General features: G+C 37.5%; 1 protein-coding gene across 1 annotated transcript in view; it reads right to left on the bottom strand.

The window, feature by feature from the left end:
• Positions 1–1,288: 1,288 nt before the first annotated feature.
• The window catches only part of PTEN (phosphatase and tensin homolog), a 91,365-nt gene continuing 67,024 nt past the window's right edge, over positions 1,289–25,629 (bottom strand). Inside the window, exons 9-12 of the mRNA XM_045802377.2 lie at positions 15,748–15,889; positions 10,561–10,727; positions 7,331–7,555; positions 1,289–4,762 (exon numbers count right to left, since the gene is read on the bottom strand). Of these exons, the coding sequence (XP_045658333.2) occupies positions 4,577–4,762; positions 7,331–7,555; positions 10,561–10,727; positions 15,748–15,889 (720 nt within the window). The 3' untranslated portion in view covers positions 1,289–4,576. The remainder of the gene's footprint in view (positions 4,763–7,330; positions 7,556–10,560; positions 10,728–15,747; positions 15,890–25,629) is intronic.

Genomic DNA, 25,629 nt, shown 5'->3' with positions numbered 1-25,629 from the left:
GTAAGCAACTTAATCATTAGGCTTCCTATGGCTGTACAAGCCTATAGAAAAATCAGTCTCTAACATTTCATCTTTAAAATTTTTAAAATACTGTACTTAAACCAATTTGGACTGATTATTTCTGTCTCCATTCCAGAAACTTTTCTCTCCGGGCTAGTTAACAGCACTGCCAATCAAAACTTACAGTTAAGTCATTTAAGACTAAGTTTTAGATGTGTGGCTAGTTATCTGGCAGGAATAAAAGAACAAAAAGAATTGGATGTTAGCAGCAAATTCATGAGATTTAAGGGTTTTGGTGTTTTGTCTGCCTTTGGAAGTGTGCAGGTTAAACACGGGTGATTTTAACTTCTCAGTGGACATGGCGGTGGCATTCACCAGAGCGCAAGAGCTCAAAAGACAGTGTGCTAAAACACGCAAGAACGAAGCTGCCGCTGAAGTCCTACGTTTCAGACATCGCCAAGATCTTCTTATGAAACACGGGAACTTAAACCTCATGATACAAATAGAAGTGCGTGCATACCCACACACTTTGCATACTTCTTTAGATGATTATACATTACTCACATACACTGTTTTTAAAAAGTCACACAACACAATGTAAACCTGTAATGACATTCAATCTCACTGTTACATACATGGTCTGCTTTATTCTCTTTCAAATTCTCCAAACACCGTACAAGCTACACTGTCACTTACTAGACCTTACTATGTTCCGTTGAAAGGAGGATACGCCTTAGTCTTTACACTTCGACGGACGCTAGAAATCACAAGATTGATTCAAGTACACAGAGTCTTTTAGACTACTCAGGACTATCAATTTTGAAAAGGCACAAGTCACAATGAGTAGATGAGGCTTCCCATATATGTTGATGGCAGGCTACGGAATCGAAAAGAATGGAAAAGTCACCAAGTTGAAATCTGAAGTATCAAATCCATGCTGGGGACTTACCTTTCAGACATCTGGCTTAGTGCGGGGGCAGGGTGGGGGGGGGCAGTTTTTCAAGAATCTTGAACTTTTTCAGGATTAGAATGTTATTTAATGCACATGAAACAATTTATTAAGTGTTGACTAAGGCCCTAAAAAAGCGCCTCTCTTAAACACGGGCAGACAGATACTCTATCCCAAGCTGACAAAGGCCCATGTTTTTATCACTGCAGGCTTTGAAGGACACAGTGGGGGGTAGGGGACGTTACAGAGAATCACATCTGGCTGGCTGTTATTTAAAAAGTCAATAATTTTAAACAATTTAAATGATAAATACTCTCATTTAATAAAACACCCACACAATGACAAGAATGAGACTTTAATCAGTTTTAAGTGGAGTTTATAACACTAAGAGATAAAGGGTTGTTAACAAACACCATAACAAATGGACATCTGATTGGTATGAGGCATTATCCTGTACACATCATATGTTTTTGTGTATCCTCAGTGCATAGCATTTACACACAGAGCCACTGCTGCACAGCACAAGAGTATCTGAAGAGGCTGAATCAGAGTAAGGCTGTTTAACAGACTGAAATGTTTAGTATATATATTCTCTATGAAAACAGATTGAACTTTTGAACCAGCAGGGTGGAAGGCAACGCTGCCGGACACTGCGGTTAGAGCCCCCACTTCCGTGCACAGTCCCACCCCTTCCGTCTGCATGCATGACACATTAACAGTATGTAAAGGTACACGAGGCACTTTGTGGCGACCACAGCCATCGTTATGAACATATTGCACACATTTTTCTAGAACTAAACATGTAACTTGTACCCTACTTATTTTTTAAAGCTGAAACATTTGATGCTGCCGGTAAACTCCACTTAAGTTTATAACCTGTGCCACAGCAAAGAATGGGGATGCTATTTATTCAACTGCCCTGTAATAATTATGGCAAAAAAAAAAAAAAATGTTCGCAAGGAGCTACGGAGGACTTGGGATGGCACAGGGCCCAACTGTAAGCTTTCTTAAAAGTGATGCCTTCAAGTAACTTCAGACATGTAAGCGGCTGCACATCCAAAAAGTCTAAGTAAGATAACATTCCAGAAACTCAAAGAGATTACCTACAGAATGCATTTCAGGCTAATTATGAATACTGTCATAAATAAAGTTTTAATCAGGACTCAAAAACCTTTCAGTCATAGCAATTCTTGTCAAATTCTATGGGGATGGTAACTGAAATAAAGGAGAGTAGTATGTATAATATATATTTATATATATATAATATATATATAATGCCATTTTTCCATTTCCAATGACTACACCATAAAATGTAAGCAAGGCTTCTCAAAAACATTGAAACATTCAAAATCAAAACCCTCATTCAGACCTTCACATTCCAAAGGAAAAATAATAACAGTGCAAAAGCCCATTATAATGTCATTATTTATGACCTGGCCCTCCATGTTACATATTGGAACAACACAAGTTATGTTTTAATATACTGTGCCCAAAACTGTAACAAATAACAGTATTAATAACTATCTTCAAAACATGAATAGTTGATTTTCATTTAGGTCAATAATTTTCAGCTTTTATGAAAGTAAGGTGGTATATAAATTTCAATGCTGAGATCTTAGGAATAGTTGTCTCTTTACCAACTTAACTTATGAGCAGTCAATCAATTCTCTATATATCAATGTTTAAATACAAATGTGTAAATCCTAAGAGCTGTGTTAAAAATTTAAAAATTTTATTTGTTGAATGAAACTGATGAGGTATGGAAAACATGTCAAGATTATTTACTAAGAATATTTTAGATGAAGTTCTGCCTAATCTATTTAACCATCAAACTCTATAAATGCTGCTCTAGTTGGGTCCTATGCAATCTGTATTTGTAAATTAACTCGGTCAGACCACAGCTAGTGAACAATTTCAGCACCAATAAGTTATTGAAAATGAGATTTTACACCATTAAGAAATAAACTGGCTGGATATTTAAATGTTTCAAGGTCAAGGTATAATTTGAAAGACACCAAATTTCTGGGGGGAAAAAAACTTTTTAAATAGTATCTTCACATTAGCTTTACAATAGTAGTTGTACTCTGCTTAGAATCATATGCAGTCTGGGCATATCAAATATATGATATTTAAGAAGTGAAATTGAAGCCCTAGTCCTAAGTCTAGCACTATGAAGAAATGATTCAACACTGCACATTTAAAAAAAAATCTATTCTTTCAATAAAACATCGATGAAAGCGTTATGTGGGACAATTTCTACTGAAAAAGTAAATGCCTTATTATTTGTGCAGTGCTGAAAATTTACTGCAACTCTAATTTCCTTTTTAACACAAATAATGTCCTTTTAAATATAAACATTATATGTATTCAGTATTCAAGTAAAATTCCCTAACAGTTAATGACATTTAAAAAATGTGCAAAACTGCAAAACTCATTGTAATAGAATGTGTAAGGTCAAAAGGGCGGAACGGCTGACAGCTATTGGATTGAATTAAGTGCATCATAAATCTTTAAAGAAAAAAACGCTTACTGTAGAATCTCAAATTGAAATTTCCTGTGCAGCATTACAAAATATTTTATATTCAATGAGAAAAAAGAAGCTTGCAGGCAGCACGTGAAGCATCCACAGCAGGTATATGATTGAAAACTCATAAAGAAGTGTATGTGGTTGACTGATGTAGGTTCTAATAGCATCTGACTTTTCGCACTGGCCTTGATTACACACGGGAGATGGAGAAGGCGTTACAACTGAGAAAATGTATTTAATAGATCATTGTCAATTTTCATCATGTTTCAAGCCCATTCTTTGTTGATAGCCTCCACATTTGTATGGTTAAGTCATGGTTGCTGTGTTTCTTATCTACGACCACATTATGTTTGTATCCCTTCACTTGTGGATTCGTAAGAAGTTGTGGAAGGTTCATTCCTGTCCCCCAATACAATTCACTCCCTCTAGCTGCCTTTTCTAGCACCAATATGCTTTAAAAAAAATAAAATGCACAAAACGACAAGCAGTGACAGCGGCCAATCCCTCACACGTCCTGATGAAACCGCAGCGTGCTGCAGAGAGGTGCGCAAGACAGCTGGACGTGGTGTGTGGTCCAGAGCCCAGCACTCCCTCCACTCCCCTAGCCCGAACACATGCAGTACAATGTAGCTAAACCCTTGAGAAACTCCTCTGAGCCAACTGCAAACTCATCTGTGCCACAAGTGCAGAGGGGTAGGATGTGAACCTGTGTATCACAACACTCTTTAGCCACTTCAGTTGGTGACAGAACACAAAATGAGAAATTCCTACGTATACACATCAGTCTGTCTCCACTTTTTATAAAACTGGAATAAAATGGGAAAGTGCCATCTTTATTTATCCTAATTGAATTTTAAATGTCCTTTTGACACAAAAAGGTATATACATGACACAGCTACACAACCTTTTTTCAACTGGACAACAAGTGTCAAAACCCTGTGGATGTATAGGGTAAAACAAGATTGGTCGGGAAAAGAGAATTGTTCCTATAACTGGTAATCTGACACAATGTCCTATTGCCATTAAAAAAAAAAGGTCCAATTGCAGTTTATTCAAGTTTGTTTTCATGGTGTTTTATCCCTCTTGATTAAAAAAAAAATTCAGACTTTTGTAATCTGTGTATGCTGATCTTCATCAAAAGGTTCATTCTCTGGATCAGAGTCAGTGGTGTCAGAATATCGATAATGGTCAGGTTCATTGTCACTAACATCTGGTGTTACAGAAGTTGAACTGCTAGCCTCGGGATTTGATGGCTCCTCTACTGTTTTCGTGAAGTACAGCTTCACCTAGAGAAAAAAGAGAGAGTTTAAGTGGAAAATCCATAAATCTGACTACTCTTAAATGACTTAGTAAAGATAGGTATTTTTAGCAGATTCGTTTTTTATAAAAATGCGATGACAAATAGGATCTTCAAAAGGCAGCTGTCTTTTAAATGACCCTCTTCTTTGGATTTCCTATGTCTTCTTACACACTGAAAAGATACACTGGGATGTTAATATACTAATCTTTAATAAGCACAAGCTGCAAGCATTAACTAAATAATTCTACAAAAGAAATGCACTGACACTGAAGTTCATCGATCGTTTACAAAATGTATTTTCAATCACAAAATTCTACAAATAGCTGAGTTCCAAAAGAATGCTGCACCTAATACCTGTCTAAACCTCAGTGTATTTTCTGATACAAATATAATACTAAACAAATACAAGCACTGTATTACAAAAACACTGACCAACAGCAATGTTTGGGATCCCATTAGTTCTAAAGGTTACGAACAACAGACAGCGATTTAACAGTGAACGAAGGGCTCACAGGCAGTGGCAAGAGAATCGTCAAGCAACTCAAGGAGGCAGGTATTTCCATCTCCAAGGAGAGGAAGCTAAGGTCCAGAAGGGCAAGCAGGCAGGAGAGGTGAGGCTTCAATTGGATCTGTCGTGAAATCCCTTGCTCCTTCTGTTTTATCTACAACCCCTCCCCATTATCCAAGAGTCATCATCACTTCTCCTCTCACATCCAACATCTCTTCCATCAGCAAATCCTTTCGGGTCCACCTGCATGACACCATCTCTACCTCCTCTCCACATGCCCACTGCCACCACGCTAGTCCAAGCAGCCACCACCTCACACCTGCACTAAACCCCGAGGCAGCATCTCACCTCACCTCCCTGCTCCGTTCTTGCCTCTTCTCCCTACTTCCTCTCCAGTCTACATTTTAAAGACAAAATTCAGATGACATCCTTCCTGTGCTGAAAACACACCAATATCTTCACACTCGGACTAATGTGCTTTAGTCAAAGTGACTGCTTATCTACTGCTCCTCAAACACAGGAGAGTCATTCTTGTCTCAGGGCTTCTGTATCTGCCCTTCTGTCCTGTCCCTGATATTTGTACAGCTCACTCATTTCGTTTAGGCCTCTGATTAAATGTCACCTGCTAGAGAGGCCTTAACTATCCAGCTAAAACACACCAAGATCCTTCTCTATCCCACCTCTGCTTCGTTTGTTGATAAGCACTTACCATGATATTTGTTTACTGATAACTGAAATAGTTTTTCTTTGTAATCACAAATATATATTCTTGTAATATTAAAACAGGAAACAATAAAACTCAAGGAAGTCACAGCATAAAAGCTAATAAATAAGGAAAATGCAGACTTAGGTAAAAGATGGTCAGTGGAAACCCATGGATTCTAAAAGACCTTCTAACCACTTAAAAGAAATGTAAGATCTAAAGGCACTTAATAGTGGATTTACTTTCACTTAAAATATGTTATTTTTAGGATTATTCGTAATATTCTTACACTTACCAGCTATCGGTAGGCCTGCTGCATATTATAAAAATGGAATGAGGCAAAACGAGAGAAGTTTTGAAAAGAGAAAGGAGGGTATGGTGAAAGGAAGGGGGAAAATCAGGTAGAAGGAGAAACAGGAAAGGGGAAGGAAAAAAGGGCAAACTACCACTTGGAAATATTGACAAATCAGATTTTTTAACCTGGAAAATTTTTATCAATGCACAGGAATAGAAATATGCACACACATCACATATAGATATAAGTAATGACCCAAATAATTCCATAATATGAGAAAGTAGAGCTTCAGAAAGGGAGTAACAGAAGAGGATGATTGGAGAAGGCCTTCAGAGCACCAAGACTGAAGCAAAGGCTACAACATGGAAGGGTAGCCAAATGTGGGAAGGGCAGGGAAAGGCAGAAGGTGGAGAGGCACAGGGAGAGAAAAAGAACTGAAGAGACTGGAGGCAGGAGGAGCTTAGCATTTGGAAGAACTGAGAGACCAGAATGGGTGAATCTCGAAGCAGGAGGAGAATGTGGCTAGAGCTCATGCAGGAGGTAGGCCTGTGCTGAAATTATGTAGGTCCTTGTAGGTCGTATCAAAAAACCACAGGACTTTAAAAAGTATAAACAGGAATGACACAGTCACGTCTGTTTTAAGATCTCTCTGAGGAGTTGAGAATAAATTGGAAGGGGACAAAAGCAGGAACAGTTCAGAACATTCCATATGAATCATTCCCAAATGATTGAGTTCCCTTTTACTTCTTTGTTCCCCCATTCCTACTTCATATCCCATAAACTGACTTCCCCTTCCCAACCCCTGCCCCAAATTTCACCAAACAACAAAGGCAGGGGGGAGAAGCAGTTTTTGACTGTGTGCATCCATGTTAGAAACTCACATTACTGATACCTAAATATTGCTTCTAAATAATACTTAATTTAAAACTTAGACACACAAGTCCTTCACCAGCTATACACTTAAAACACACACATACATACACACACACACACACACACACACACACACAGAGCCACACACTAATTCCTCAAAATGTTTTTAACTGACCTTAAAATTTGGAGAAAAGTATCGGTTGGCCTTGTCTTTATTTGCTTTGTCGAGATCATTTTTTGTTAAAGTGAGTACTAGATATTCCTTGTCATTATCTGCACGCTCTATACTGCAAATACTATCAATTTCTTGATCACATAGACTTCCATTTTCTACTTTTTCTGAGGTTTCCTCTGGTCCTGGTATGAAGAATGTGTTTACCCAAAAGTGAAACATTTTGTCCTTTTAAAAAAAAAAAAAGACAAATTTTAAATTTTTCTTAAAGAAGAAAATATACCACCTATATTCAACATTTGCCCCAAGAAGTCAATATAATAAGCCACACGTCATTTGATAGTTTGGATGAAGACAAACATACAGACTAATATTTGGCAAGCTCTGGGTTATTGTTGCATCCAATTCACATACACTTATTCATTCTTTTGTTCAAATTTTAGACCAAAAATGTAATTCCGGAAGTTCTAAGATAATTTACTTTTGTTTTAAAACGTTAGGTAAAATATTTCCTTTCTTGTCTAATGTTAGCTTTAAAAAAAATGTTTGAGTTTGTATGTATGTGCGTATTAAATAATCAGAAATGGGTTTAATGTTCTGTTTCAACGAGTTATCCATTACATGGGAGCCTGGGTGGCTCAGTCAGTTAAGTGTCTGCCTTTGGTTCGGGTCATGATCCCCAAGTCCTGGGATAGAGTCCCACATCGGACTCCCTGCTCAGCGGGGAGTCTGCTTCTCCCTCTGCAACCTTCACCCCAAATCCTTCTTTGTCTCTCAAATAAATAAATAAAATCTTTAAAAAGTTATCCATTACAAAATTTGCTTTAACAAAAGTTCTTGGAATGTCAGCACAACTTCCTGATGAAGCAAGGCAGATAGAAGCAATACAAACACTAAGTGCCTCCAGTTTCCTACACAACAATATGTGTGTCTGAAAACGTTCAGAATATGGTGGAAGGAAGACAAGCAATTCTGACTTTTTATGTTTTAAAATGCCTATTTTTAAAAATTACTACTTACAAATAATACGAGGTCCTGTTGATCAAAAAAACACATCAGAAGTTCATCACTTCAAACATTTCTTGATCAACACAGAAAATGTTCTCTCTCTCTCTCAGTGACTGGAATTTGGCCTACATCGGTCACGTGGCAGTTAACGATGTGCAGCTTTGTGACATCTTAGCTGGTGTCTTAAATTGCCATTAAATCTCTTATTCTAATTTACCTTCGAGTTTTGCTATTTTCCCAGGAAGATGGTAAGACCCTTAAGTTTCTTACATTTAACTGTCCTTTTATCTATTAACAGTACCTAGCAATCTCATATGTAAGTCTTTAAAAAATATATTTGTTAATTTTAATTATTTTAGCAAAGTTATTGAGTTAGTAACTGTATACATATTTTACTTAGAGTCAAAAGAACATAAGCTAGTAATATTTAAATCTCCAAAAATGTGGATTCAGTATAGGTACTGATTATATTAAACCTGTTTTTGTTTAAATCACAGCAACATATAACAGGCAGGGAAAATCACATAACATGGAAATATATGTAAAGTAATCCCAGATACAGAAATATTACAGATCTTAATCTAATCTTCAATTTTACATGTAAAAATTAGAGTAATGTACAGATGATAAGTGAAAGTAAGAACTTAATGCAATCCTAAAGGAATAGGGAGACAGTGATGCAGGTACCTATTTTTTAAATTAAAAAATAAAATTTTAGAGGCACCTCGCTGGCTCAGTTGGTACAATGTGTGACTCTTGATCTCAGGGCCGTAAGTTCAAGCCCCACGTTGGGCGTGGAGCCTACTTTAAATAAATAAATAGTATTTTACATGTACCAGTCTTAGAATGAATACAAAGGAAAAAATACTTCATTGTAAACAGCTGCTAACACTTCCTGGACTACTGAAAAATAATTTTCCAAAGTTATCGAGATATATATAACTTTTATTTATATAGAATAGGTAGGAAATGGGTTTCTGGTGAAAAAACCAGTTTAACATTTTGTCATTTCCAAGCCATGTGGATTCTGGATATAGGAAATTGTATTTCTTCAGATAAGTCAAGGTAGAGTGTAAAATTTTTGTAATAAATGAAACTTCCTCTTATTTTCTTTCTTTTTTTAAAGCTAAATATCAGGAAAACTAAATCAGTCCTATTACTAAGAATGTCTAAAGATTAGCTGCACTATGTGGGATGTATAATGAGGCAGTAACAACATACAAAGCTAGTATTTTTGTTCATTACTACCCCAAAATTTTGCACCTTAGGTGCACTCACCTTAAATATTCACTTAATATTTTAAACCAAGATAGTTTAAGAATGAGCTCTTGAATTCCCTAACTATGGCTCAGTAAGATGCAAACTTCACTAACTTTTTTTTTTTTTAAAGATTTTTTTTTATTTATTTGACAGAGAGAGAGACAGCCAGCGAGAGAGGGAACACAAGCAGGGGGAGTGGGAGAGGAAGAAGCAGGCTCATAGCGGAGGACCCTGATGTGGGGCTCGATCCCAGATCGCCGGGATCACGCCCTGAGCCGAAGGCAGAAGCTTAACCGCTGTGCCACCCAGGCGCCCCAAACTTCACTAACTTTCTAAACCTGCATATTTAATATCACATTTTTTTCATTCTTTATTACTTCTTTTGCATACTTATCGCTCTCCTAACTAAAATTCGAAATATTCCATAACTTTGAGAAAGCTAAACATAAAATGATGTAGTCTTAGGAAAAATAAACCAAAATGGGGGAAAAGTGGTATCATTACACAAGACCATGGAACAGATCTTATTTATACCTATAGACAAATTTTTTTTTACACTCATGGCCCATGGCCCCTTGCTAACTTTTTCCTCAGTAATTGATCATCCTGTCTAAAAGGACTATAACTGACTTAATGGGGTATGCAATCTTTAATATTTTTACAAAGTTTCTCTGCATAACCCAGCTTAAAGAAAATTTATTTCAAATTACAATGACATAAGGGCTCTTCCTCTAATAAGACTTTTTACCATTATGACGGCTCATCAGTGCTATAGTAAGCAAAGCATGTGCAGACCCAACAGAAAACCAATTATAATTCATTAGATGGTCAGTCACAAAATACCCTGTAATCTCTCCTAACGGAATGACTTCTGCCTAACCAAATATTTTAAACAAAAGATCTGAGGTTACTGTTCAAAGTATGGCGATTTTGGATATTCTTCCCAAAAAAGGTAAGGTGCAAACCTTTTTTAGCATCTTGTTCTGTTTGTGGAAGAACTCTACTTTGATGTCACCACACACAGGTAACGGCTGAGGGAACTCGAAGTACATGAACTTGTCTTCCCGTCGTGTGGGTCCTGAATTGGAGGAATAGATCTTCACCTTTAGCTGGCAGACCACAAACTGAGGATCTGCATGGTTAAATACATGTTAGCATCATTTCACAGGAAATGCCTTCACATGTCAAACTGTCAAAAACCATTTTAATGGTTAATATTAGCAATACACCCAAAGCAGTAATTCTGCATCTATAACCCAGATCGAAAACAAATCAATATTTTAAAAAAATGTCAAATAGTATAATCAGTACAAAAGTTTCCCTAATTTGAAGCTTCAACACAAGGTTCTATTCACTGGTTCTATTTCACAAATACTAAGTCCCAACAGCACTACAATAACTGCAAGACTTTAACATTAAAAGTAAGAATCTAATATAAATTAGATTTATAATTAAAATGCTAAAATAATTTTCTGGCACATTATGAACTGCGTAAAAAGTAACTTTAAAAATAGATCTTTGCCACAGTATTTGAATGTCTCCACCATGTAACAAAACCCACAATACACAAATCATTACATGTTCACAAGACGCATGAGAATCTATAACAAAGTTATAATAAATTCCCTAAACACAAGACTCAATACTTATAAAAATATTAAGCATTATTTATTTTACCTATAGCTCACATTTTATTTCTTAAAGGGATATAAAGCCATCATCATGAGAAACAGGAAGAAAAAGATTTGAAATGTCTGCAAAGAAATACAACAGACTCAAGCACAAACTGCAGCAAAATCCCCCTCCCTCCAAAACACACTCCATTTTCATTGACAAGTATTTTTGGCTTTGGCCCCTGTCTGTTTTAAAATAAAGTAAAGGATTATATGTTTTAGCGATTAACCTTACAAATAAGAAGTGGGTCTTGAAGGAAATATGCCAAGACAATCAAGAAATAAAATCCTAAGCTTGCAAAAAGTACATGAAAATATACACACATATAAAAACAGGCATAAAATCCTCAACACTAAAAGGCATCATCCTTAAAGGTGCAAAAAGAAATATCACATTGTTCATCAATGTGACCAACAAGTGAGAAAAGGCAAAAGGCTGACCCAAGCAGGATGCGTGTTCCAGTTTACTGAACAGGCACTGGCTCATCTGGGCGGCATCAGCACGCACACAGTACACAGGAGGTCTGAGAACAGCCTGGTGGGTTTCTCTAATATGAATCTGTGAGGCAGTTATCACAAGAAAAACGGCACTCCAAAAAGGGGAAACGTTACACTAACAATCGGTCAATAATTTTCACTTCCTTCACTAAAGGTTCAAAGTACAGCAAGCCATTTTACAAGACTACGTGATTCTGAAAATTTCACTACAAAGTCTAGCTTGAAAAAGCAAACAAAAAGGTATGATTTCAAAGCTGTGATAAAAATCAGCCAGGACAGGGGCGCCTGGGTGGCTCAGTCGTTAAGCGTCTGCCTTCAGCTCAGGGCGTGATCCCAGCGTTCTGGGATCGAGCCCCACATCAGGCTCCTCTGCTGGGAGCCTGCTTCTTCCTCTCCCACTCCCCCCTGCTTATCTCTCTCTCACTGGCTGTCTCTCTCGCTGGCTGTCTCTGTGTCAAATAAATAAAATCTTTAAAAAAAAATAAATAAATAAATAAATAAAATAAAAAAAATAAAAATCAGCCAGGACAAAAACGCCTTGTAATCTTATTAAGACTCTACCAGTTCAGAATCTGATAAGCCTGATTTTAGGACCTTAAGAAGCATATTAACGGTATAAGCCAGATTTCAATTAAACTACATCTAAAATGTGCATCTTCAGAATTCTAGAACTGTATAATCCATTCATAAACTAATTACAAATCAGCGTTACTTAGGATTTACCCCAAAAACTAAGTTAAAAGGTTTTAATAAAAAGAAGTGGAAAAGATTTCCTCAAATCACTAAAGAAAATAATTTCCTTTACAATATGAATTTTCCATCTTGGATCTCTAATACCTAACTTATCAGAAGCACAACATCAGTCCAGTTCTCTGCTGACTTCTAAGACACAAGTCGGGTATTTGCTCTTTGATACGACTGTGTTCTAAAGACATGACAAGTCAATCCCTGGTGAACAAAATTCAGGATTAAATTGTTCTGACATACGCATATTGATATACTGTATTGTGTACTGACAGGAAATCACACTGATCATCTTTTACTAACATTTTAACCACTTTAGATGTAAAGAGTATAGTAACTTTTCCCTTTTTTAGGAATATCAGGACAATAATCCAATAAGAAAACAGCTGCTGACCCCTGACAACTTCGTTTTCCTCAAAGTTAAGTCCCAACCTAACTCCTGAACCCAAACTCGCAACTCGCCCGTCTCAGTCCTCCCACTCCATTGCCCTGAGCCTTCCCATCCTCTAGCCCTGTACCACATTTACCCAGAAGGCTACTTAATAACTACTATGTCTGTTGCCTGATGCTTCCCAAAATACCAAATCTAGCTCTCACCTAAGATCCAAACCAACACTTTCAAAAACCCACTGAGGATCCTCATGTAAACAGCTCACCATGGGCCTGACTAAAACATGTTTAAAAACCAAAAACATTCATGTCTCCAAGTCTCAGTGAGATTCATTTTTTTTTCTTCCCTTTTCTGTGAATTATTCACATGGCCAGAATCAAAACTGACAAATTATTTAGATATAAACGGCAAAGGAAAGAGCAATCAAATCCCATTTGATTGCCTTAGCAAAGCACATCTGGCTTACAGCAAGTCCCGTAACTGGCTTCCTTTCCCCCACAGGCTCCCCATCCTGTAGTCACGACTTCCTACACAGCCAGACTTCAAACAGAGCCTAAGCCTCTCCAATTGTCACTGATGCCACAGCATCTATCAAATCAAGTCTGATGGACCCATTCAGGGTCCTCTGACAGTTGGCCGCACAGCCCACCCTGCTCTCTTCCCGAGGTCCCATGCATGTCCTACTGCTGTGCCTCAAGTCAGGCCTGCAATGCTTCCTTCAGTTTTAATGCTAATCACAGGGCATGCTTTCTCCACGCTCAAGGAAGAGCTGGACTTCCTCCATGAAACTGACAACCCTCAGAACTTTCATTTTTCTGAATAAACCATTTATAATTTATACATATAACCTCCCATTCAATTATGTATTACGTATAGTACAGTTTCAATACATAGTATGAAATCACAGGGCATACATGGAGAACTAGAAAATTAGTAAAGATTAAAAAGTTTTCAGTAGTCAGTAATTTTTAAAAGTTTAAATGTAATACTGAAAAAAGACAAAGAACAAAAATCCACTACAATGTTTAAGTGTCAGCAGGCAGAGCAGAACTGATAGGAGATTTTTGCTAGATAAGCCAATGTGAAAAAAATTACACTAGATAGGAAGATTCTTGAACTGAATGTTCTCTTTCCCTTATTATCTCCCTAATAAGTTATACCTTTCTTTTGGCCCTTACACCTGATATTTATCCTATAGGAAGAGCAGGAATTTTTTCTTCCTTTTTCCTTCTCCTCTATGAATGTGTTAAGTTCCTATGTCAATGATCTCTGACAGTTCAGTGCCTTGCATTTAGAAGTTTTTTTTGGTTTGTCAAAAACTTTATTATTTACTTTGACGTAGAGTTGCCACACAGTGTGGCATTAGTTTTAGGTGTACAACACAGTCATTCCACAAGTGTGCACACTGTGCTGCACTCCGCCCAGCGGAGCCACCACGGGTCACCACGGAGCACTACTGCAGTGCCCGTAACCACATTCCCTGTGCTGTGCCTTTTACCAGCACTTTAAAAAACTACTGAGATGGATGACAGCACCAAAGAGGTCTCTGAGAAGCCTGCACCACGCCCTATTAATAAATCTGTGGCCTATGATAAAGTTGCCCCGCTCTAAGAATACAGGAAAGATACGATGAAGGTGATGACACCTAATTGAAAAAGACAAACACCACCAAGAAATTTAATTTCCTTGGTTTAGGTTAATTTAGGGATAGAAATTTTTTGATTACATAAATATTTTCAAGAAGCAAAACTTAAAACTAAAAACTGAAATCCCTAACAAACTACAAAATCTCACTGAAATATTATTAGAGGTATTCAAAGAAATACTGTAGTGGTCTCTTATCTACAAACTACAAAACTGCACTCTCAATAAATGAAACATATTTCTTAAACACGAAAACATGACTGATCACTGCCAAGGCAGAAACTAATATAAAATTCTGTTACAGAAAAAAGCAGCAATAGTCTGGTCTTTTACAGGGCTGGATATTACTTCCTTCCACGCGTTCTCTCTTGACTAACTGCTTTGGGTCTGGGTATTAAGTATTAAGGCTCCTACCAGTCTAGCTAAGAACTCCAGCCAAGAATAGCAGAGAAGCAGAACAGGATCGGGATGACTGAGGGAAGCTCACAGAGGTTAGGGTAAGGGAGAAATCAATGCGAGGCAGACATCACCGACATGATCTCTATTTAGTACGTCACGCATCTAGAAAAATTTCAGATTTCAAAATATCTTCATTTTACTGACGAGCAAACATAAAGACAGGTAGACGGGGTGCCTGGGGTTACAGTCCAGGAATGACAGAGCTAGGATTGGAACTTGGATCTAAATCCAGGTTATCTCTAATACTCCACATACTTTGACTCAACCCTATTCACTCAACATATTTCAGCTGGTCACCATGTCTTATAATTTTTTTCCTTTCCTTCTATTGTCCCTGTCACCATTATTACCAATATCTAGTCTTCCTAAGATAGGAAGGAGTTGGTCCTGCCCCCACACCAGGAAACTAAGGAATCCCACTGCTACTCTGACGCTGGATCTCTACTGGGATAGGGTTTTAGTCATCTGGTCACAATTTAGGCTGCATTTGGTAGATGCAGCAAAGAATATTTCTTTCATAAATATAATTTGGCTTCTAAGACACTAAAACCCATTGCTCTTGGCTTCCTTAGACCAATGTGCTGAACAAGTGAGCTGCTTATTTAGTTTGGATACTGCAGAAATCTATACCCCTGCATAAATTGTAAGTGTGGTAAATTTCTTTCTAGATTTTTATGAAAACATCTAGATATGTTCAGAAAACTGTTCCAATACATGGAAGGATGAGAATTTAGAGCACTTACTGCAAGTTCCGCCACTGAACATTGGAATAGTTTCAAACATCATCTTGTGAAACAACAGTGCCACTGGTCTATAATCCAGATGATTCTTTAACAGGTAGCTATAATAATACACATAGCGCCTCTGACTGGGAATAGTTACTCCCTGGTGGACAGAAAAAAAAAAAAAAAAGAAAAGCCAAATTCAAAAGAAAAATTCCATTATAGTTATTTTACTAAATTGTTATGGTAACTGGGTTGTACCCACTGAAGAACATATATACATTAGAAATTTGACCTTAAATGATTAATATTTAAATCCAGCTCAACAACAGAGTAAATCAGAGCAACATCAGTACAAAGGAAAATATGAGAATAACTTTTCTCCCTTAAATATAATTATCATAATACCCTCATTTATTCAACGGTCACATCGGTGCTCCAGCCCATGAACCCAACAAGCACGGGCCTCTGTGCACCCAAAATAACTGTCAAAGGCACCCGCACTGCAGCTGTGCTCGTCACACGCAGGGCTCCCCACAAAAGTGTATGCACTTGTACTGAACATACAATTCCTCAAAAGCTTGCTGACTTATGTTTTAGGCAAAAGTGTATCAGAATCAGCAGAACACATAGAGGCACAGTGCCTGTAAGAGGCAGAAAGAGCAGCAGCAACAGATGATGGGCTCAGACCCCCAATAAACACAGGAATCTGTGGCTGGCACAGATGGATGCAAGACTTCGGTAACAGGTACTTAAGAGATGTCCCTGAGCTACGTACCTCTCTTTGCAGAAGAAACCAGGGATGTGCAGAATGTTCGAGAAAATTTAAGTGTTACAAATGCTAAAATATATATATAGTTCATGTGTTTATCTGAAGGAAACAATCTAGTGTGTGCAGCCAGGCACCCACTAATGCTGCTGAATACACGAGGTCTGAGGGCTCCTTTCCTAGGACACGTGTAGCTTCACCAAAGTCCAAGCGCTTAACTTACGAAGAGAAGGCAAACAGTAACATGAAGATGTCTGACCGTTAAAAGTGGCTTGCAGAAAACTTAAAAAGTATATTCAAGAGAAAAAAGAATTTGCAGTATTTTTATTATTGGCATCTGAATCTCCCCATGTGTTAAACACTCTGGACACAAATTCTTTTCTTCCCTCTAATGGAAAGTATAAAGTACGTGAATGTGAGTTTAAAGACAGATACACAGAAGGGCAGGTAAACAGGTATTCACTCTAGTATTCTCAGGTTTGTTTTTTAAAAAGCTTAGCATGATTTCATTACAATTAAAAAATACATAAAATGTCAAAAAAACGGATAAAAGCCATTTCCAATAAGGACAAATGATTTAAGATTCTGGCTATAGTGCAAAGACCATGCAATCAGAAGACTTGGATTTGAAAGCTGACAGTCAAAACACCAACTCTGATTTGTTTCCTCAGGAAAATGAAGACAATACCTACCCTGTCTTCTTCACAGGATTCTCATGAGGAGTAAACACTAAATGCAGTTACACAAAAGCACGCTAAACCTACAAAATGTTACACAAATCCTAATTAGCAGTTTTAGAAATCCTATCTACATTTGAAGTATAATTTTGGAAGAACTGGAATTTTGGTTCTGTGTATTTTCTTAAAGTAGTAAAATAGTATTACCGTGAAAAGCTCCTACAAAAAACTAATGTTAAAAATCATTATAAATAAAAAGTGTTTAAATGTAAAATGGTTTACTATATCACATTATTTAATGCTACTTCAATAAACAACTTATTCATATTTATCAAGATAAAAAAACAGAACTGCAAAGCAGGTGGGGGGAGAATAGCAGATTGACGATGGCTGGGCAGGAAGGAATCTTTTTTGAACCATGTGAATTTATGACTTAGTCTAAAAATTAAATAAAATTATATTTAAATTCAAAAAATTAAATCAATGGGAGTGTATAAGACGACCAAGCTGTCAAGTCACTTGTTGGGGTTTAGTGGAATTATAGATGAGTTTTTCCTCTTTACCTTCTTGGTGTAAGTTTGTATGAATAATTAAAAGGTTTTCAAAGCTTTCATTTTTCTCAAGTAGCAAGTGACTGGCAGCACAACTATAATGCAGCTTTTTATATACGTAGTTAATCCTTACCAAAAGGGCGAGGCAAATGTACAGAGAAAGAATGTATGAATCTACTAGATGTCAACAATGGATGAGTAATTTGTGTATAAATATAAGCTGAACAAAATTACTGACAAAATTCAAAGAAAAACACTGAAAAGGACCATTTAATTAATTAATCCTTTTGCTATCAAATCATGCATAATTTGGCTTCTATAGCTTAACTTTGCAATTCCTACCTAGCAGCACCCTCAAATTCAATGCATTCAGATTAGCAGAAATAACAGAATTGGAAGGCTCAAATAGGTACGGATGACAGCATTATAGTGTGTCCTTCCCTCCAGTCTCATCTCTCATGGCCACGATGCACACTTTCTCAAATTTTATTAACGATACAATGAACCATACTGTAATCTAGATTTTGAAATAAAATGAATACAACTTCCATACTAAATTGACAATGCAATTTTTAACACACTTCAAATATTTTATTTCCTGGATGCATATACTGAAAACAAGGGTTTATGTGCATGTTTTACCTATAGCATTTTGACAATAAAGACTAAAATCTCTTTTAAAATCTAAGAAATGAACATTTTACGATCTTCAAAAATTTATTTTATAGGGGCGCCTGGGTGGCTCAGTCGTTAAGCATCTGCCTTCGGCTCAGGGCGTGATCCCGGCGTTCTGGGATCGAGCCCCACATCGGGCTCCTCCGCTGGGAGCCTGCTTCTTCCTCTCCCACTCCCCCTGCTTGTGTTCCCTCTCTCGCTGGCTGTCTCTCTCTCCGCTAAATAAATAAATAAAATCTGTAAAAAAAATTTATTTTATACCTATTTAAAGAGGGCTGAACTTCACTCTTGGAGATTAAAAAATACCTACATGTTTTCAAAATTTCCATTTTTCATTTAAATTAACCAAGAACATTTAAGTTAAACTGGTCTATAACGACATCCCCAAAGTACCCACCCTCTACCACTAATGACTCTTCTTTTCCACTCTAAATGCAAAGAATGTTACTTATATTCTTAACCTTTTTTTCCCAAAGATAATTTTTAAAACATTCTAATTTAGCTACACTTGGCATTCTTCAGGTCAACTTCATACCACATTCCCAGCCATCATCTCAAAGGCCACCATTGCTTCTTCCATTCCCTTATGTTCATGGACCAGAAAGATGGCCGGGGAAGATGTGTGGTGTTCCTCTCAATATCTGCGGCCTTTACTCACCCTCACCTATGACTCCCAATCTCTATCATTCCAGTACCTTGTTCTTCTGGTACACATTTACTAAACTGAGCAATGACTCCAGCACTCTGTTCAACCCACCTCTCTTTTTTTTTTTTTTTTAAAGATTTTATTTATTTATTTAACAGAGACAGCCAGCGAGAGAGGGAACACAAGCAGGGGAGGTGGGAGAGAAAGAAGCAGGCTCCTAGCGGAGGAGCCTGATGTGGGGCTTGATCCCAGAACACTGGGATCACGCCCTGAGCCGAAGGCAGACGCTTAACGACTGCGCCACCCAGGCGCCCCCCCACCTCTCTTTCTATCCTGTCCCAGACATCACCCTTAATGAGTGTAGCTCCTGCTTTACTGGGAACCCTGAGGTCATCCAGTGTGGGCACTCTCAAAATTCCCTTCTCCCACCTTAACATTTTTTCACTCCTGATATTTTAAAAAAGTGCCTCTGCATGTTCACCTGGCTTCCATTCTGGCAACTGCTCTATTAATTATCCCCTCTCTGGCATTTGTCTTTGATTTACCTGTCCCCTCCTAATAATCAGCTCAGGTAACCCTTGTCCTTTATCCAAAACAATTCAAGGACTGAAAATGCACACTCTCCCCAAATCTTGTATCTCTCTCAAACTGTCACCCTCCTTCTCTATATAAACTCTCAAAGGTAAGCCTCTGCTCCTTACTTCATAGGAATCTGTTATCATCATGAGGCTGATTTCTTAATGGTCGTTAGTTCTTAATAGTCACTAACAGTCATTTCCTACTATTTTCTTAGTTCCACCCTATATCATTTTTTGTTGCCACTTTGAAAATTCTCTGCCTCTATCCTAGAATACACTCTCGAAGGTTTTCTCCTACCCTTACTGGCTATCTCTTCTCTTCTTTCCCTAAATGTAAGCATACCTTGAAAATCTGATCTGAGTGAGCCCCTCTTTGTCAATCCTCTCTGTTGTAGTAGTTTAATTATCAGTCTAACACATTAACTCCAAAACTTGTGTCTCTCAATATGGCTTTATTCCCAACTCCTGGTCCAGAATTTCTAATACTTGGCTGGACATTTCTACTTGAAAATTTCGGAAGTACTTAGAACATAACATATTCAAAAATTGAAGCTTTCCTCTTCTTTTTTTTTTTTTTTAAAGATTTTTATTTATTTATGTGACAGAGAGACAGCCAGCGAGAGAGGGAACACAGCAGGGGAGTGGGAGAGGAAGAAGCAGGCTCCCAGTGGAGGAGCCCAATGTGGGACTCGATCCCGGAATGCCGGGATCACGCCCTGAGCCGAAGGCAGACGCTTAACGACTACGCTACCCAGGCGCCCCTGAAGCTTTCCTCTTCTTGCACGGACCAACCTCTGTTATTTCTATTAATGATATTCACTATTTTTCCCAGCACCTGAGCCCAAAACCTCTTCTAGTACCATCACTGCTGCTGTTTATTGAACTGTTACCATGTTCTTTGCATTCTTCTAAGTATTTTCATAAATATAATTTAGTACTCATGAAGTGGGTATTATTGGTAACAGCAGTCTATAGATGAGGTAAGGTCACACATCTTGTAAGTAATGGAACTAAGTTTCACCCTAGTACTCCAACTCCAGAGTTTACACTCAACCACTGATGATGCCATCTTCTTCCTGCTAGAGTAAAGGAAACAACCTGAGAGGGAGTAGTGATCCACACAGGGTTACAGAAGAGCGGAGTAAGGAAATCCCAGCACTAAGCAAAGGCCCAGGCCGCAGAGTAAAGGCAGAGATTGGTCAGCAGATCAACTACCTGTACATACAGTACATACATACATACATAGACATACATACATACATACATACATACATAGACAGACACACACACACACTGTCCACACAACATGGAAAGCACACCAGCGGTTAAGTTCATTAGGATACTTTTAGTAGATTTCTACATTCAGATGCCAAAATCCAGACTTTGTGACATACCTCTCAAAATATCAGTTCTAGTTTTCTGTGGTCATTCTAGCTCAATCACCTCCTGCAATTTTGCAATAGCCAAATGATTACCAGCCTCTGATTTATCTATTCTCCAACCTATTTTTATACCCACTCTTTGATTAACTTTATAAAAGTGTCAGATGAATCAGACTAACAATTCAAAATGCTAAATGGTTTCCCAGTGACTACCCAAATAAGAAAACTTATCACACACTGGAATTCCACAACAAAATAAAAATACAGCCCAACCTCTTTTCCACTCTTATCTCTCACAACTCCCTTGAATGTGCTTTTCCTTTTGGCCAAACTGAATTACTTAATTTCTCCCATATTATACTTGCTGTTTTTTAAAGTATGCTATCTTTATCAGATTAAGGACATTAATCTGCAAGCAGTCATCTGGGAAGTTTCACATATATTCTAACACCTAGACCAACTTAGATAACAGAATCATCTGACACTTCCAGGGTTGACAGCAGCCACCTGAAACGCAATTCAGATTAGGTACATCTTGAGGGCTCCCACACATTTTCATTCTTATGGTCTGTTCAAATTTTGGATTTCACCTTCAAGTAATGATATTCATTGAAAATTGCTTATTTCCCATTGAAATTTTCAAATTCATTAGCAGGGACCCAAATATAATTTTTAATTACCTCCACAGTGAAGTTTTATCACCTTTCTCAAACTTAATATATTTGTGTTTCCCCTTTCTCTTTTTCCTTGAAAAGAGCTTTAAAAGAGATGTATTGGTTTTATAGGCAACTTCATACAACCAGTGTTTGAAATTATTAGTTCAAATGGTTTACTGCTTGCTAATTCACAATTTATATTTTCATCTCTATTAATCCCTCCCTCCTACTGGTTATTATCTTAATAATCTCTAAAATATATTTGTATTTCCCCATGGACCCAAAATTATTTAAGTAACCAGTTTTAAATTTCCAAATGGTTGATCTGATTTGATTAAACATTTTAAAAAAATCTCTAGCTGGAGGCTCCTGGGTGGCTCAGTCAGTTCAGCATCCAACTCTTGGTTTTGGTTCAGGTCGTGATCTCAGGGTTGTGAGATCAAGCCCTGCGTCAGGCTCCACACTCAGTGCAGGGTCTACCTGAGATTCTCTCTCCCTCTCCCTTCTGCTCCTCCCCCACTTGTACACACTCTCACTCTCAAATAAAATCTTTAAAAAATGGGAAAAAACAAAACTACATATTTAAAAAGTCTCTAGCATACTGAATTATAATCAAGGAACGGGGTTTATATATTTCTACTTGGAGATGAGATTTTCTTTGTAGTTGGCCTAATGAATTACCAATCTTGGTAACTGTTTTGTGGATGACAAAAAAAGAAAAAAGATACATTATATGGGCTACTTTTTATTATATTATTTGAGTCATCTATATATCTTCTTATTTTGTACCTTCTTGATCTTCAAGTATATTAAAGATTCCTATTACTGTTGCTTTTCTATCAATTTTTTTCTTCACTTCTTCCAGCTTTTCTTACTGTATTTGATGTTAGGTTTAGCACATAAGAGTTCATACCTGTTAAGTCTTCTTTGTGGGGTGTACCCTGTGTTAATATAAAATGACATTCTTGATCTAGTTTTATACATTTTGTTGTAAATGCACTCTGATAATGATATCCTGTCATCTGCTTTTGAAACTTATATTTGCCTGATGTATCTTTAATGAACCACTTATTTTTCTAACCTGAGTTGTTTTATATAAGTCTCTTGTATATGATTAATCTCTTAAAAAACAGAAATTTAGAAGTATGGTTACACACATCTTACAAACCGAGGAGACCATCATAGTACTTCCAGGCCAGAATTCCACCTGGATCCCACAACACAAGATATGTAATGTTTTGCTCATGTTCTGTGCATCAGTACCCTCAGACTGTCTTCTCTAAGAAGAATTCACAGTCTAGATTCCTCAGTTAAAAAAGTAATTTTCTATTTCAGTAAACTTTTCACCGGCACTTCTAAACTGAGAAATAATGTTGATGTTCTAAAATAATAGTGTCTGCTTGAAGCTTGAAAATCTATGTTTCAGAATGTTCACAACAAGATTATTACAGGAAAGTAATTCAACAAAGGGAGAAATATAGCTCCTAGGAATGGTTATTATTACAGTGATGCCATACAGAAGTAGTTATTGTATATCAAGCTAAGTGCCAGACACTTTACACATATCCCCAATACTACCACAACTTCGTAAGACAGATACTATCACCTCTATTTCAAGGATAAGAAGACAGTCCCACGGCACATAGTTATCCTGTTCAAAATCAGGACCCGAACCTAAACAGGACTCTGATTCTAGAACTTTATACTCCCATGTCCTGGGTTTTACTAACAGCACACAAACTAAGAAGGTAATATGAAAGAAGTCACAACATGTTTCAGCACGATATTTCCCATCTGTGAAGAACCTCCAAAGTTTAGAGCGTTATAGTGCTTTGGTTCCATGAAACTAACTGTAAGTAATGTATCAACAATAGTGCAGCATGAATCGCAGAACCCTTCAGAATAATATGAAGCACACAACTGGCACGGTTCTCTCTGCACAGCAGCCTTTCCCCTTTGGGCAGCTATCATTCCCCCTGTGGTTTTATGGAGATGGGATGGGCTCTCTTCTTCAGCATCAGATATACGTCCCAAGCCTCTGGCCAGAATGTTTGGTTCAGGGATGGGTACATGCCCTAATCCAGTTAAATCAAAACCTAATGTAGGATGTTTGCTCAAACTGTAGCTCTCTTCCTCCCGCAGTTGCTAATGGAGCCAGGATGTAACCCTGGGTCTGCTAGGAGTCATACCTGTCTATTATTTGCAAGCAGCCTGCCTGAAAAGAAAGGACATACAAAGCAAAGGAGAGAGCTGAGAGAGAGATACCGACACCTATTAAGCATCTAAGCCCGGGCCAGAGCTTTTAAGGTTATATAAGGCAATATAAATGTCTCCTTGTGTTTGCGCTCTTTTGAGTTGGGCTTTTGTGAGTGGAAGCTGTTCTAATATATTGTAAGATAGCTACTTTTTTTTTTCTAAGTTTCCATTTCTACTTTGGGGAACAAAATAATATAGAAGAATAATTTGGACAGGAGAACACAGTACTGTAGAAAGAATACTAGATTTGAGGTTAGGAGACAGTTTTGAGTCAGTACACGGGCAGATGAAATGACCTAGGATAGACAGATCTTTACAGATTTATTTGATCATTTATATTAGAACAGGTCTGAACTAAATCATTGCTAAAGTTCTTCAAGGCATAAAAACCTTATAACTTTATGAATACATAGAGTGTATAACAGGCTTAAATACCATGTATTAGAGGAACACAGTTTAGCCCAGAAGAATTAATGTGTTAGGAAAAAAAAGAATTTTATATTAGGAGTTCTTTTTGGTTTGTTTTTCCTGAAAATGAGAAGAATCACAGTTTATTTTAAGTGAGGAGAAAAATTTAAAAATTTTATTAGGTTTCCATATGGGGAACTTTAGTAAGTAACTAGAAAAAAGTAACCTGACTATATGATTAGGACATAAAAATTCATTCCTCAGAGAGACTGGAAAATTTCCTCTTCTTGGGATCACTCAGAATAAGTTAATATTCATTATTTCTAGCAAGTTTAAGTCTTCATTACACATAAGCTAATGAACTCATGTACCGAGATCATAATATGTATGAATTTTATCTCTAATAAATTGCTTTGAAAGCAAAACAAAAAAGAAATGAAAAGCTCAGATTTTTTTTTCTAAAAGTTTAATCAAAGAAAATAACGATTAATGCTTACTTTACCTGCCACCATTCTAGAAGGGAGAAGGCAAGGAAAGAGAGAGAAGTAGCAAAAATTCTGGGTAAGTTTGTCATGTAACAAAAGTTTGCCTTTGAATTCAGAAATCTGGGAAATCTTTCCAAAATATATACTTACCAATATTAGTAGGATGTTTTAACTCTATTCACAGCTTACAATAAATGCTGTGAGTTAATTCTCGTTCAGATACATTAAGTGTTAAGTGCCGACAGCGTGAAGCGCAGGACCAGACAGGAACCAGCCCTGAGAGTTAACCTGCACCAGGCTCTCTTGGGGGTGGGACAGGGAAGTGCTGACAGCTTGTTTTACTCATGAAGTAAAAGGACCAAATCTGCAAAGGAGTGACTCTTAGGGAACTGTTAACATAGTTAGTTGTCTTCTAAATTACTGAGTAAAAGAAGGACTCTCCTTCCCTCAAGTAGTTATCCTGCTCTCAGCAAGCACATTTCTTGAGAGGAGGTATCAGTTGTACTGTGACTTCTCTGCACCACTCAAAGCCTCAAGTATTGTTGGGCATCACCAACACAACAGCACACAGTACGGTCCGCGGGCACCCACCTCCCTGCCGTCTATTGTGCACCGAGCCGGCTGAGGCAACGGCAAGACTGCACCAGATTATGCTGAGGAGGGTCCCTGCCAAGTCCATAAATTCTTCACTAAAACATGACACCTGGCTCTTCTTTCTTCAAAACAAAGGGGGATGGATAGGAATGGGGGAGAGAGGGGGAGAAAAAGGAGACGGGGGAGGAAGGAGGGAAGAAGAGAAAGAGGAGGAGAAGAAACAGTA

This window comes from Ursus americanus, chromosome 6 (genome assembly GCF_024610735.1).
Source record: "Ursus americanus isolate L20-20 chromosome 6, mUrsAme1.1.p, whole genome shotgun sequence".
Taxonomy (NCBI): Eukaryota; Metazoa; Chordata; class Mammalia; order Carnivora; family Ursidae; genus Ursus; species Ursus americanus.
This window is presented reverse-complemented; position numbering and strand designations above follow the sequence as displayed.